At 44.1% G+C, this 15972-nt stretch overlaps 2 protein-coding genes across 5 annotated transcripts in view; both read left to right on the forward strand.

Moving 5' to 3' along the window:
- The window catches only part of vps28 (VPS28 subunit of ESCRT-I), a 45914-nt gene extending 36872 nt beyond the window's left edge, over window positions 1-9042 (forward strand). For all 3 annotated transcript variants that reach the window (XM_059971522.1, XM_059971524.1, XM_059971523.1), the window contains 2 exons: window positions 6815-6906; window positions 7303-9042. In XM_059971522.1, coding sequence (XP_059827505.1) covers window positions 6815-6906; window positions 7303-7423 — 213 coding nt within the window. In that variant the 3' untranslated portion in view covers window positions 7424-9042. The remainder of the gene's footprint in view (window positions 1-6814; window positions 6907-7302) is intronic.
- A 1465-nt stretch (window positions 9043-10507) lies between these two features.
- The window catches only part of mapk15 (mitogen-activated protein kinase 15), a 186601-nt gene continuing 181136 nt past the window's right edge, over window positions 10508-15972 (forward strand). For both annotated transcript variants that reach the window (XM_059971520.1, XM_059971521.1), the window contains exon 1: window positions 10508-10733. In XM_059971520.1, coding sequence (XP_059827503.1) covers window positions 10665-10733 — 69 coding nt within the window. In that variant the 5' untranslated portion in view covers window positions 10508-10664. The remainder of the gene's footprint in view (window positions 10734-15972) is intronic.

The following is a 15972-nucleotide window of genomic DNA, read 5'->3' on the forward strand; positions in this document are numbered from 1 at the left end:
TTATCAATCTTAATGTTTTTAAGAAGATCCAGTACTACTTCTTCCTTAATCTCCACACTGTCCAGCACACAGGCCTGCTCTACTTTGACCTCATCCTGATCAAGATCCTTTTCACTTGTGAATACTGAAGAAAAGTATTCGTTTAGGACCTCCCCAACCTCCTCCTCCGCCTCCAGGCACACATTGCCCTCTTTATCCTTTAGCCGTCCCACCTTCATTCTCGTCATCCTCCTATTCTTCACATACGCATAGAATGCCTTGGGGTTCTCCTTAATCCTACTTGCCAAGGCCTTCTCATGCCCCCTTCTTTAGCTCCATCCTGGCTACCCTATATTTCTCATAAGCCCCTCCTACTTCCTGTTTCTTATATCTAACGTGTGCTTCCTTTTTCCTCTTGACGAGTTGCCTCATATGTTTCGTCAGCTATGGTTCCCTTTTCCTACCATTTTTTCCTTGCCTCAGTGGGACAAACCTATCCTGAACCCAGCTCAAGTGGTCCCTGAACTTCTCCCACATTACTTCTGTGCTTTCCCCTTTGAACATCTGTTTCCAATTTACTCTCGCTAGTTCCTGCCTCATCCCTTCAAAGTTAGCCCTTCCCCAGTTAAGCACTTTACCATTTTATCCCTTTCCATAGTTCTGATGTTTTAACCTTCTCCCCATTTAGATTATATTCTGCACTATTGTTCCTTTTACCAAAATGCATTATGATACATGTCTGAACACTGTTTTCCATCTGCCACTTTTTGCCTGTTCTTCTAATTTATAAACATAGAAAACCTAGAGCACAATACAGGCTCTTTGGCTCACAATGCTGTGCTGAACATGCACTTACTTTAGAAATTACCTAATAAGGTTACCCATAGCCCTCAATTTGTCTAAGTCCTGCTGCAATCAGATTGCTGCTTCAGCACTATCTACCCCTCCACCTATCTTCGTATCATTCACAAACTTTGCTACAAAGCCATCAATTTCATTATCTAAATCACTGACAAACAATGTAAAAAGCAGCGGTCCCAATACTGACCCCTGGGGAGACACCACTGGTTACTGGCAGACAATCAGAAAAGGCCCTATTTATTCCTACTCGCTGCCTCCTGCCTGTCAGCCATTCCACTATCCTTGCCAGTAATCTTTCCTGTAACGCCATAGGATTTTATCTTGTTAAGCAGCCTCATGTGTAGCACCTTTATCAAATGCTTCCTGAAGATCCAAGTGAATGACATCCACTGTCCACCCTGCTTGTTACTTCCTTGAAGTATCAAATTTGTCAGGCAAGATTTCCCCTGACAGAAACCATGCTGACTTTGACTTATTTTATCATTAGTCTCCAAATACCTCGAAACCTCATCCCTAATAATATACTCCACCACTTTCCCCAACCACTGAGGTTAGGCTAATTGGCCTATAATTTCCTTTCTTTTGTCCTCCTCCCTTCTTAAATAGTGGAGTGTCATTTGCAATCTTCCAGTCCTCCGGGATATGCCAGAATCAAGTGATTCTTGAAAGATCATGACCAATGCATCCGTTATCTCTTCAGCAACTTCTCTGAGGTCTCTGGGGTGTAGTCCATCTGGCGCAGGTAATTCATCCATCTTAAGATCTTTGAGTTTCCCTGCACTTTTTCCTTTGTAATAGCAATGGCACTCACTCCTGCTCCCTGATACTCATGGACCACGGGCACAATGCTAGTGTCTTCCACAGTGAAGACAGATGCAAAGTACCCATTAACTTCATCTGCCATTTCTGCGTTCCCCCATTACTACCTCACCAGCAGTATTTTCCAGTGATCTTATATTAACTCTCACATCTCCTTTACTCTTTACATAACTTTTGATATCGTGCTTTATATTATTGGCTCGTCTCATATTTCATCTTTTTCCTTACAGCTTTTTTAGTTGCCTTTTAAAAGCTTCCCAATCATCCAACCTCCCACTCACTTTTGCTACCTTATATACCCTTTCTTGGCTTTTATGTAGTTCTTAACTTCCTTTGTCAGCCATGGTTGCCTGTGCCTGCCTTTTGAGAACTTCCGCCTCTGTGCGACATGTCCTAAATCTTATGAGCCATTTCCTGAAACTTTAGCCATCTTATCCGCCAATAATCTCCTCTAATCCACTTGGGCAAGCTCCTCTCTCATGCCTAATTCCCTTTATTCCATTGCGATACTGATACATGTGGATTATTACAGGATGAATTCAATCATATTATGATCACTACTCCTAAGAGTTCCATCCTGTTCAGTTCCCTATTCATCTAAGCTATATGACCAGACTCAGTGCCAGTGCCAGAGGTACGGCCACTTATTTTTCCCAGATAGGTTGTCCTCCTGCCCAACAGTGTGCAAAATGGGGTATTTATTGTTGAGAGTTGCCGGGATTTCCTGGAACATAGAAGATTGGATAACACATCATATATTGTGTCCTTCGCTCATGACATTGTGCTGACTGATATTAATCTACTTCACAATCAATCTAGCACTTCCCCCCTACATAGCCCATAAACCTCTATTTTTCATATATCATGTGTCAACTGTTAAGTGTATATAATGTATCAGAATGGACCACCTACCCTGGCGGTCTGTTCCAGGCAATCCCACTCTGAGTGGGGAACAAACTTCCAACATGTACCTAAAACCTTCTTAGACTCATTTTAAAAGGATGTTCATTGTTGGATAGATCGTTGCATAGTAGGGGAATTAAGGGTCATGGGGAAAAGGCAGGTAGGTGGAGAATAGTCCGTGGCCAGATCAGCCATGATCTTATTAAGTGACAGAGCAGGCTTGATGGGCCAGATGGTCTACTCCTGCACCTGTTTATGTTCTTTGGTATTAGCTATTATCCTGGCTGTCCACTCTCTTTCATAATGTTAATGCACTTCTATCACATCACCTCTCACCCTCTTCCAAAGCCAAAAGCTCCACTACACTCCGACTATTCCTTGTGTTAGAGTGCATGTGCTATAAGGAGAGGTTGGACAAAACATGGATTATTTCCTCTTGAGTGGTTAAGGTTGAGAGGCATAGATGGAGGAGACAGACTTATCTTTTTCCCCAGGGTGGAAGTGTCTAATACCAAAGGGCATGCATTTAGGGTAAAGAGGGTAAGTTCAAAGGAGATGCAAGGGATGAAGGAGAAGTATGACATGCTTGCCTTCATCAGCTGAGTCTAAGAGTGGTGATACTGTGTTACACTGAGATGACAATAGACAGGACGGGGTGTTCCAGGTTTTGTGCAATTCTGTAACTACCTCATAGTTCGGGAAGGATGTAGGTCCAAAGAACCCTGGCAGTACAGGTGGACGCAGCATTGAAGAAGGTGTACAGGATACTTTTAAGATTATTCTTTTCTTCATTAGCTAGGGCGGTGATGTCATGTTACAACTCCATAAAATAATGTTCAAGCTGCGGTCCTAGTATGGTGTTCATTTCCCATCACCACACTTTAGGAAGAATGTGGATGTGTTTGAGAGGATGCAGAAATAATTCACCAAGATAATTGCCTGGATTGGAATATTTCAGGTGTGAGATGCTGGCTAATCTGATCTTGTTTTCCCTGAAGCAGAGGAAGCTGAGGGGTAATAAATTAATGGGTCATGCAGTTATTAAAAATCCCTTTCCCTTGGTGGGCGTGTTGAAAACAAGGGGCATGGGTATAGGGTAAGAGGCAGGACATTTAAAGAGACCATGGTCAACATGAGTTCATTGGGCCAAAAGGCCTGTATCCTTGCTGTATTGCTTTGTGACACAATAATTCTAGATGACCTTGACCCTAACCCTAACCCTAACCTGAATGTGTGAGGCATAGGCTCACATAACACCAAAACAGGCCCTTCAACCCAACTCATCCATGTTACCTGTGTTGCTAATCCCATAGCTCTCTAAGCACAAGGGGGCATAGTAGAGCAAGGGGGCCTCAGGGATCTGTTTTGGGCCCAATGTTGTTTGTAATATACATAAATGATCGGATGATGGGGTGGTAAATTGGATTAGTAAGTTTGCCGATGATACTAAGGTAGGAGGTGTTGTGGATAATGAGGTGGGTTTTCAAAGCTTGCAGGGAGATTTATGCCGGTTAGAAGAATGGGCTGAATGTTGGCAGATGGAGTTTAATGCTGAGAAGTGTGAGGTTCTACATTTTGGCAGGAATAATCCAAATAGAACATACAGGGTAAATGGTAGGGCATTGAGGAATGCAGAGGAACTGAGAGATCTAGGAATAACAGTGCATAGTTCCCTGAAGGTGGAGTCTCATGTAGATAGGGTGGTGAAGAAGCCTTTTGGAACACTGGCCTTTATAAATCAAAGCATTGAGTACAGAAGTTGGAATGTAATGTTAAAATTGTACAAGGCATTGGTAAGGCCAAATTTAGAATATTGTGTGCAGTTCTGGTTACCGAATTATAGGAAAGATATCAATAAATTAGAGAGAGTGCAGAGACGATTTACTAGGATGTTACCTGGGTTTCAGCACTTAAGTTACAGAGAAAGGTTGAACAAGTTAGGTCTCTATTCATTGGAGCGTAGGTTGAGGGGGGAATTTGATCGAGGTATTTAAAATTTTGAGAGGGATAGATAGAGTTGACGTGAATAGGCTGTTTCCATTGAGAGTAGGAGAGATTCAAATGAGAGGACATGATTTGAGAGTTAGAGGGCAAAAGTTCAAGGGAAACATGAGGGGGTATTTCTTTACTCAGAGAGTGATAGCTGTGTGGAATGAGCTTCCTGTAGAAGTAGTAGAGGCCAGTTCAGTTGTGTCATTTAAGGTAAGATTGGATAGGTATATGGACAGGAAAGGAGTGGAGGGTTATGGGCTGAGTGCGGGTAGGGGGGACTAGGTGAGATTAAGAGTTCGGCACGGACTAGGAGGGCCGAGATGGCCTGTTTCCGTGCTATGATTGCTATGTGGTTATATTGTTATATGGCATAGTTTTAAGGTGCTTGGAAGTAGGTACAAGCAGGATGTCAGAGTAAGTTTTTCACACAGTGAGTGGCAGATGCGTGGAATGCACTGCCAGCGACGTTGGTAGAGTCTCTTAGATAGGTACCTGAGGCTTAGGAAAATAGAGGGCTATGTGGTTGGAAAATTCTAGACAGTTTCTAGAGTAGGTTACGTGGTTGGTACAACATTGTGGGTTGAAGGGTCTGTAATGTGCTGTAAATTTCTATGTTTCTGTATAAACCTCTTCTATCCATATAATTATACAGATGGCTTTTAAACATGCCTGGTTCAACCTCTCAAATACACACCACCCTTTGCGTGACGTTTACGAAGCTGCCATTGATCTTCCTCTCACCTCTGATCTTAAATCTCTCCCCCCTTTTTAAGCTCCCCCTCCAGGAAAAAGGACAATGTACTTTCATCCTGTCTATACCTTCATGATCTGATGTACCTCAAAGTTCAAATTCTCTTTATTATCACCATTCACAGGTTTCCAGGTGTGGGTGGGTGGGTGGGGGTGGGGGTGTGTGTGCACCCTTAACTCCTGGTGGAGTTGTTGGGGCACTGTCATGACAAGCTTTTTGCACCGATCTTTTTGGTGATTGCTTATCGTACAGTGTGTCTTGGGCATCTGAAACCTGGCAGAGCCCATCCGTCTCCAGGTCTTATTTTATGAGGTTGAGTTGCTAGCTCGACACTCAACCCAAGGCAGGGTTGAAGAGCGTGCAAGGGAGCCAGCCGGATTTGAACTCGGGACTTCTCGCCCCTAAGTCCAGTGCTGCCACTACACCACCAGCCGTAGGTTTCCATATACTACCTCAAGATTCGTTTTCTTGCAGGTATTTACAGGAAAAAAATACAATGGAATTTTATAAAACACTGCATAACAGCCTGACAAGCAACAGTAGAGTGAGTTGTGAAAAGTCTTTGAAAGTGAGTTTGTATGTTGTAGAATCATTTCAGAGTAGTGGTGAATGAAGCTATCTACATTAGTTCAAGTCACCCCTTAATTTCCTCTGTTCCAGAGAGTAGAGCCCTCATTTACGCAACCTCTTCTTTGTAACTCAGGCCTCCAAGTCCAGGCAACATCCTGGTAAATTGTTTCTGCACTCTTTTTAGTTTAATAACATCCTTCCTATAACAGGGTGACTAAAACTGTATACAACACTCCTTGTGGGGCCTCACCATCATCTTATATAAATAACTTCCCACTGCTGATGAAGACCAGTGCTTCAAATGTCTATTTGTAACAGTGCTTTTAGTAAATGATATACCTGAACTCCTAGTTCTCTCTGTTCCATAACAACCCCCCAGGGCTCTACCATTCCCTGGTCTGATCTCCCAAAATTCAACACCACACATTTATCTGAATTCAAAGCCATTGCCAATCCTCAGCCCACATACCCAGCTGAATAAGATCCCCATGTAATATTTCATAACCATCTATGACACACCTATTCAAGTATTATCCAGACATACTAACCATGCCTTGAATATTTGCATCCAGTTCATTTTAATAACTTATAAAGGTCCCAGCACTAACCTGCTGTAGCATGCTAGACACACTCGGGCCTCCAGTTTAAACCTCTGCTTCCTTCCTTCCTCTGAGCCAATTATGAATCTAATCCACTATCTCCCCCTTAATCTCATGCAATCTAACCTTCCAGAGTAGTATGCCATAAGGGACCTTGTCAAAGGCCTTACTAAAGTCCATATAAACAACATTCACTCCCCTACCCTCATCCACCCTCCTGGTAAACTCCAATGCTTTTATCCCCCAGAGGTAGCTGGAATCTGGAACTTGACCTGAGGTTTTCAGAACCTCGGAGCTCTATACAGTACCACATTCCACATGTTAATAACTGTTTTCTTAGATCCAACCCGACCTGCGAGAGCTGATGGAGACTATGAACCGGATGAGTAACCTGCCACCAGATTTTGAAGGAAAGGAGAAAGTTGACCAGTGGTGAGTGGTTATACAGTGTGGTCGGAGTGAAAAGATAGGGGAGAGAGTGGGTCAGTGGAATTAGTTTGGAACTGATACAGAGCTGTGGGGAGAGAATGGGGCGGGCTGTCGGATTAGTGTAGGACTGATACAGGGCTGTGGGGAGAGAATGGGTAGTTGGATTAGTATGGTACTTATGAAGGGCTGTGGGGAGAGAATGGGGCAGGCAGTGGGATTAGTGTGGAACTGATACAGGGCTGTGGGGGAGCGCAGGGCAGTTGGGTCACTGTGATTAGCTTGGGGAATGATTACAGGGATAGTGGAATCCATTATCTTGCTCTGGATACTCTAGGCACCTGCTTGCCGTCAGTCAGTGATCTGCGGAGCAGACTGTAACCTGCACCCTCTGTGTTCCAGGCTTCAGAAGCTCACTGTCATGTTGGCTTCCGATGAATTGGATGACGTGCAGGTTCGTCAGATGCTGTTTGATCTCGAATCTGCCTACAACTCGTTCAACAGGTTCCTCCACTCATCCTGAAGCATCTGGTTATGCAGAGATTTTTGTGCCCACCAAACGGGACTGGTATTAGTCCATTGAAATAGGATCCTTCTGCTCTCTCTGTGCTTCCTGCTGTCACTGTGTGTGTCTTGTCTGTCCCCGGATTCATTGGATCCTCCCTTCTAGAGTTTTTGTTTGAGACACCATTTTCTTTGAATAAACTGGTTTAAGAAAAACTCTGATCCTGGTGTTATGCTGCAGTTGACTCATCCATCGACCATAACTCAGGCTGACTGCCTGTTACCATAAGGTGTAGGAGCAGAATTTGGCCATTTGGCCTATTGAGTCTGCTCTGCCATTCTATTATGGCTGATTTATTATCCCTTTCAACTCCATTCTCCTCCCTTCTCCCAATAACCTTTGATATCCTGACTAATCAAGAACCAAAAAGCCTCCCCTTTAATTACACCCAATGATTTAGGCTCTACAGCCACCTATGGCAATGAATTCTACTGATTCATTATCCTTTGGCTAAAGAAATTAATTCTCGTCTCTTCTAAATGGATTTCCTCCAGTCTGAGGCTGTGCTCTTTGGTCCTCTACTCCTTTACCATTCTTTCCACATCCATTCTTTAGACCTTCAATATTCAGTGTGTTAATTAACCCAAGGTTAATTAAACCCAAAGATGTAATGTTAGAAAGCTCTACCTGTGGAGGGGTGAAAATGAAGTTTACTGAATTTATTAAAAAGAACTTGGGGGAAAAACTGCAAGAACAAGGTGTGGTTGATGCAGGCGTGGGAAAGCGAGAAAAATGCAGCAAATCTTAGAAACAAAAGATATAAACCATTAGAAGTGGAATTAGTAGTGGGTATCTACCTTACTTGAAAACCTCAGGGTGAAACCCGTGGAGGAGAGACAATAGCAATAAAAAATCCATTGAAGCTATGATAATAACAAGCAGCAGCTCTAATGAGACAATATCAGAAGAGCAAATATCAATGATCTTTACTGGTAACCACCATTAGTTCTGTTAAATCACACCAAGGGATTTGATCAGTTATTTTTGTATGTTTGTGAATTGACTTTCTGCGGATGATCAACTATTTCATTCAACAAAACAAGATTGCGAGCCACCCAAGATCGAAGAACCAGCTTGGGAATGAAATGTTTAATGACGACAGTCGAATGTATAAGATTATTTTCATTCAGAGGATCTGAATTTGATTTTCTGCAGGAACTGATTATTTTTGCAAAGACTTTGATAAGTTACTGAATAAGATTTACTTTAAAAGTTGTGATGTTGGAGAATTGTCTTGAAAGGAGTTAAGATATAATATAAACTGACATACTGACAAACTGAAGTTAACCATGATACTTAAGAATAGGAATTCAATTAATTTTCCAATTAATAGGGATAAACAGAAAGGGAAGGTTAGTCTGTAAACTTTCTAATAGGGAGTAACATTAGATATAATAGAGGAATTGGAACAATAAAAGTTATTCTAATGAATATTGCTGATTCTAACTAAATAGAAATGTTTTTTGTTGATATCTCAGATTTGAAACCTAAACAGAATGTTGGAATTTTGAATTGTTCTTACACATGTAAATATTTTGTATATCTTGCTTTTTTAAAAATAAAAACTTACCTCCTGATGTGATGTGTGTTTTCTATTCACTGTCTCCTTCTGATATCCAGAGCTTCTGATGACCTACCAGCACCTAGTGTAGTACTATGTAATTTGATTTTCTCAAAGAGGGTGGTGTCCAGTCACATGAGATAGGATCAGAACTACACAGGATACAAATGGGTTTCAATGATTCCCCTCATTAGAAACAAAGGAAAAACCTACAGCACAATACAGGCCTTTTAGCCCACAATACAGTGCTGAACATGTACTTCAGAAATTACCTAGGATTACCCATAGCCCTATCTTTCTAAGCTCCATGTACCTTTCTAGGAATGTCTTAAAAGACCCTATTGTATCCGCCTCCACCACCATTGCCAGCAGCCCATTTCACGCACTTACAAGTCTACATAAAAAAAACTTACCCTGGAAATCTCCTATCTATACCTACTTTCAAGCACCATAAAACTATGCCCTCTCGTGTTAGCCATTTCAGCCCTGGGAGAAAGCCTCTAACTATCCACACAATCAATGCCTTTTCCCATCTTATCCACCTCTATCAGGTCACCTCTCATCCTTCGCTGCTCCAAGGAGAAAAGGTTGAGTTCACTCAACCTATTCTCATAAGGCATACTCCCCAATCCAGGCAACATCCTTGTAAATCTCTGCACCTTTTCTATGGTTTCCACACCCTACTTGTAGTGAGGTGACCAGAACTGAGCACAGTAATCCAAGTGGGGTCTGCCCAGGGTCCTATATAGCTGCAATATTACCTCTCTGCTCTTAAACTCAATCCCATAGCCAATGCACCTTCTTAACCACAGTCAACCTGTTCGGCAGCTTTGAGTGTCCTATGGACTCCTGATCCTCCACTCTGCCATTAATACTATTTGACCTACCAAAATGAATCACCTCACACTTATCTAGGTTGAACTCTGTCGCTGAGAAGTTTTGCATCCTATCGATGTCCCGCTGTAACCTCTGACAGCCCTCCACACTATCCACAACACCCCCAACCTTTGTGTAATTAGCAACTTACAAACCCATCCCTTCACTCCCTCATCCAGGTCATTCTACGAAATTCCAGCGAGTACAAGCACTGAAATACGTACAACACGCTGGAGGAACTGAGCAGGTCGGGCAGCATCCGTGGAAACGAGCAACGTTTCGGGTCGAGACCCTCTGTCTTGGCCCAAAACGTTGACTGCTCGTTTCCAGGATGCTGACAGACCTGCTGAGTTCCTCCAGCGTGTTGTTTTGACCCCAGCATCTGCAGTGTACTTTGTGTTTACAAGCTCTGAAATGCTGGGTGTCGGATCTAGTAGTGTTGGGCATAAATTCACCCTCTTGTGTGTTAACTGTGGGGCCGAGACCGGGGACCAGTCATGGCGCTGACGGTTTGCGCACCGGCCGCTACCCGTGGGCCGCAGTTTGTGTCAGAGGTTTGCTTTCTGTTCCTCGGATCCCACCCGCATCAGCAGTTCCCCGGGGCGCTGGGTCGGACCCAGCCTCTGGGTTCCACCGTCCAGGGGTATTGACCACCCACCTGCCGCGCGCTTCGACCTCCCCGCCGTCACATCACGTGGCGGCTGCGCAGGCACCGCCCCGCGCCGTTGCCCTGGTAACCAGGCCCAGCGTTTCAACGGCAGGATGAGCGCGGTTGAGGTGGACGAGAAGATCAGCCGCAAGTATCTGCTGAAGCGGCGTCTGGGGAAGGGGGTGAGTGTGGCTTGTGGCAGTGATCATTGCAGTTGGAGCCCGGGGCAGGGAGGTGAGTGCGGGATGGAGCTGGGATCAGGGATCGATGTAACATAGCGTACAAACAGGTCCTTCGGCCCAACTGGTCCATGCCGTCTAAAATTCCCATCTAATCTAGACCCATTTGCCCATTTCGCGGTGGCGTAATCTAAATCTGATCAGCGGCTACACGAGATGTCGGAAGTTTGGAGAGGAGTGGACTTCAATCAGGTCCACTGCCCGAGGATAAAAGGCAGGAGCGGGTCGCGGTAGCGTAGGAGTGCTTGGGCCAGCGACCATTCGGCACCTGGGATTGATTAGTAAAAGCAAATTAAAGGAAGGCAGGTACAAGCCCAGTGGCCATCGTCCGAGTGGACAGAGTTAGAGTGGTGATATTAACGTTTAGCTTTAAGAGGCTTTACTCAGAAAAAGCAAAGGAAAGAAAACCTCAAGTTTTTTCATTCTCTTATTTATATCTGTTCAGCTAGATCAGTAGAGTGCCAGGCAGGGTAGTGAAATCGTGTCAAGTGAAGTTTATTGTCATTTAACTACATACGTGTATATAAAGTATACAGAAATGAGACAATGTTTCTTTGAACCAAGGTGTAAAGTACAGAGTACAGATAACATTGATAACTTAAAAAGGTAAGGGTAAAATCTACAGATGAATCACACATGAGTAGTAAACAAAACTGTGTTAATTTAAATATTGTAAGGCAGGGGTGTCAAACTCATTTTAGGTCACGGGCCGGATTGGGCAAAATGCAGCTTCATGCGGGCCGGATCAGCCGGGCGCGTGCGAACGCAGCTTTTGTTGCCTCCGTTTTTTCAGCCTGTTCTCATATGTTTCAGTCTCTGCTATAACTACGAAGTGTTTCACTTCACAAATTCCGTTTCTTATGAAGAAGACTGCTGAGCAAGCATTATTTTTATGATTGGTATTAACTTACAATCATAGGCTTCATATCCCTGGGCCATTAATAATTAAAATAATAGATCTATCTAAAATGATCTTGCGGGCCGGATATGGCCCGCGGGCCTTGAGTTTGACATCACTGTTAAGGTAAGGAACAGATTAACCAGTGGTACTTCTAACATGAATCAACCGAGAGTTCAGAAGCCTGATTGCCTGCAGGAAGAAACTGTTTCCCATCCTAACCATTCTTGTTTTTATGCATTGTGGTCTTCTGCCAGATGGTAGAACGTCAAAGAGAATGCTGGATGGATGGGTAGGATCCTTAATAATATGCAACGCTCCTGATAAATGTCCCCTATGGATGGTAGGGAGAGCCCTGTGATCCTCTCAGCTGTTCACCATACCAGATAGAGATGCAACTTGTCAGGATGCTCTCAGTGGTGCTACTGTTAATCACAGTTAAGGTTGTGGAAGCGGTTAGTGGGAGCCTTGCTTGCCTCAATCTTCTTTGGAAGTGGAGGTGCTACTCTGCCTCTTCTTCAGAGGGATGATAATAAGGAACCAGGTAGATGATAATAAGGAATCAACTTCCTGAAGTCCACAGTGATTTCCTTTGTCTTCTTCACATTCAGGCATAGGTGTTCTTCGCACACTAATCTGCCAGCTGGTTCACATCCTCTCTATACTCCATCTCATGATGGACAGTGAGGACAGTTTCCCCACCAGTTTCTAAGGTATGATGGTGTTGAACACTGAACAGCAGTCTGGCATATGAAACCCCATATGACAGGACAGAGTGGAGAGCAGAGGCTATTGCATCATCAGTGGATGGATTTGAGTGATAAGCAAATTGGAAAGGGTCCAGTGTAGTTGGAAGAAAGACTTTAAGGTGCTCCGTGACCAGCTGCTCAAAGCATTTCATAATGGTTGATGTTAATGCCTCCGGACGATGGTCATTTAAGCAGGACACTGTCGCTTACTTTGGCACTGGAATGATGGTTGCTGCCTTGAAAACTGAAGGGACAATGGATTGTACCAGAGAGATGTTAAATATATCTGTCAGCACCTCTGTAAGCTGGGCTGTGCAGTCTTTTAGAACCTGGCTTGGCATATTATCCAGTCCCACAGCTTTGCATGGGTTGACTCTGGCCAAGGTCTTCCTCACCTCAGCTTCAGCCAGACGAAGTGTCTGCTCCCCTAAGGAGAGAGGTACCTTTCTCGCCAGCACTTAGTTCTGTGCATCAAGCTGGGCATAGAAGACATTCAGCCTCTCGGAGTGAAGCATCCTGGTCGCTGATGTGGAGGGTAGTCTTGTAGTACGTAATCCTCTGAATTCTCTGCCACAAGCGCCTTTTGTCTCTGGTGTTGCAGAAGTGACAGGAAATTTTGAGAATGCTCCCATTTCGCCTTCCTGATGGAATGGGAAAGCACAGTTTTTGCTTCCCTGAAAGCTGTCGTATCTCCCGATCTAAAAGTAGTATCATGATTCCTGATCCCATCCCTAATTTATTTCGTTCCCCCCTCCCTTTTTTCTCTCTCTCAGCCCATCACTCTGCCTGTTCTTCATCTCTCTCTGCTGCTCTCCTCCCCCTTTCTTTCTATCTGGGCCTCCCGTCCCATGATCCTTTCCCTTCTCCAGCTCTGTATCCCTTTTGCCAATCACCTTTCCAGCTCTTAGCTTCACCCCACCCCCTCTGGTCTTCTCTTATCATTTCACATTTCCCCCTACCCCCCCCCCCCCACGACTTTCAAATCTCTTGCTATCTTTCCTTTCAGTTAGTCCTGACGAAGGATCTCGGCCTGAAACGTCGACAGCACTTCTTCCTATAGATGCTGCCTGGCCTGCTGCGTTCCACCAGCATTTTGTGTGTGTTTCATGATTCCTCAGCCTGGCATGGACCTCTGCAGTAACCCGTGACTTCTGATTTGCTCTCACTGGGATGTGTTTCATGATAGTAACATACTTAGTACACTTCTCTATGTAGCTGCTCATAGAATCCACATATTCCTTGATGTTAACATGGTTCCCTCAGGCCAGGTTTTCACCACCTTTAGAACTGGCTTGACCTGTTTGATCACTGATTTGAATGCTGGAATTAACATTACAGATAAGTGATCTGAGAGTCCAATGTGGGTGCTTTATAGGCACATAGGATGTTAGTGTAAATCAGGTCTAGTGTATTTAGGCTCCTCTTGTGGGATGTGGGAAGGCATGGAGACCTCTAGTGTCCCTAACGACGACAACTGCAAGAAGTGCATCCAGCTGCAGCTTCTATCAAACGACGTTGAGAAGCTGGAGCTGGAACTGCATGAAGTCCAAATCTTTCGGGAGGCTGAAATGGTGATAGATAGAACATATAAAGAGATAGTTACACCCAAGGTGAAGGATACAGGAAACTGGGGGACGGTCGGGGTGGGGGGGGGGGGGTTAAAGAGCCAGTGTAGAGTACCCCTGTGGCCATTCCCCTCAAGAACAGGTATATCACTTTGGATTCTGTAGAGGGGATGATCTAACAGAAGAGAAGTCATAGTGGTCGGGTCTCTGGCCCTGAGTTTGCCTCTGTGACTCAGATGGAAAGGTGGGAAAAGAGACATGCTATGGTAATAGGGAATTTGTTAGTTAGCAAAATGCCGTGTCCAATCAAGAAATTTTCAATCTCTGCCTTAAATACACCCAACAACTTGGCCTCCAGAGCTGCATGTGGCAACAAGTTCCACAAATTCTCCATCCTTTGGCTAAAGAAATTTCTCTGCATCTGTTTTGAAAGGGCGCACCTCAATCCTGAGGCTGTGCCATCTTGTCCTAGATTCGCCTACTATGGGGAACATCCTTTCCACATCTACTCTGTCCAGGCCTTTCAACATTCAAAAGGTTTCAACGAGATCCCCCCCTCATCCTACTGAATTCCATTGAGTACAGACCTAGAGCCATCAAAAGTTCCTCGTATGATAACCCTTTCATTCCTGGAATCATCCTTGTGAACCTTCTCTGGATCCTCTCCAATGCCAGCACGTCTTTTCTGAGGTGAGGACCCCAAAAGTGTTCACAATACTCACAGTGAGACCTCAGCATCATACCTTTGCTCTTGTATTCTAGACCTCTTGAAATGAATGCTAACATGCATTTGCCTTCCTCACCACGGACTCAACCTGCAAGTTAACCTTCAGGGTGTCCTGCACAAGGACTCCCAAGTCCCTTTGCATCTTAGATTCCTGGATTTTCTCACCGTTTAGTTAACAGACTGCACTTTTATTTCTACTTTCAAAGTGCATGACCATGTATTTTCCAACATTGTACTTTATTTGCCACTTTCTTGCCCATTCTTCTAAATTTTCTAAGTCCTTCTGCATCCTACCTGTTTCTTCAACACTACCTGCCCCTCCAGCAATCTTTGTATCATCTGCAAACTTGGCAATAAAGCCATCTATTCCATCATCTAAATCATTAATACACAGCATTAAAAGAAGTGGTAATGTTTTCCACAGTGAAGACTGATGTAAACTACTCAAAATGTTCTCAGATAACGTTCTCAGCATTCTTGAGTGGGAGAGTGAACAATCTGAAGTCGTGGTCCATATAGGTACCGATGACATGGGTAGGATGAGAAAACAAGGTTCTGCAAAGGGAATTCAGGGAGTTAGGTGTAAGTTGAAGGGCAGGACCTTCAGGGTTGTGATCTCACGATTGCTACCCATGCCACTTACTAGTGAGGCTAGAACTAGGAAGATTACACAGTTTAATATGTGGCTAAGGAGTTGATGTAAGAAGGAGGGCACAAGATTTTTGGATCACTGGGCTCTCTCCCAGGGAAGGTGGGATCTGTATAGAAGGGACAACTGGGAGACTAATATCCTAGTGGGAAAATTTGTTAATGCAGCACAGTGGGGTTTAAACTAGAGTTGCAGAGGGATGGCAACCAGAGTGCCAGAAAAGCTAGTGGAGAGGTTGTGGAGGCAGATGTTGGTAAGACCTCAGACAAAGTTAGAAATCAAAAGGTTGAGCTTGATGCAACCAGTGTCCTGAGCTGCCTAAATTTCAGTGCAAGAATATTGCAGCAAAGGTAGATAACAGTGCTGAAGATGAGGTAGCTGGTTTACAAACAGGGGAGAGGCTGCTGATAGGGCAAAATTGCAGTCAACAGGATGAATTGCAACTTAAATGCAGACAGAATCAAAAAGGGAGAATACATAGAAACATAGAGATAGGTGCAGGAGTAGGCCATTCAGCCCTTCGAGCCTGCACCACCATTCAGTATGATCATGGCTGATCATCCAACTCAGAACCCTGTACCTGCTTTCTCTCCA

This window comes from Hypanus sabinus, chromosome 6 (genome assembly GCF_030144855.1).
Source record: "Hypanus sabinus isolate sHypSab1 chromosome 6, sHypSab1.hap1, whole genome shotgun sequence".
In the NCBI taxonomy this organism is placed as follows: Eukaryota; Metazoa; Chordata; class Chondrichthyes; order Myliobatiformes; family Dasyatidae; genus Hypanus; species Hypanus sabinus.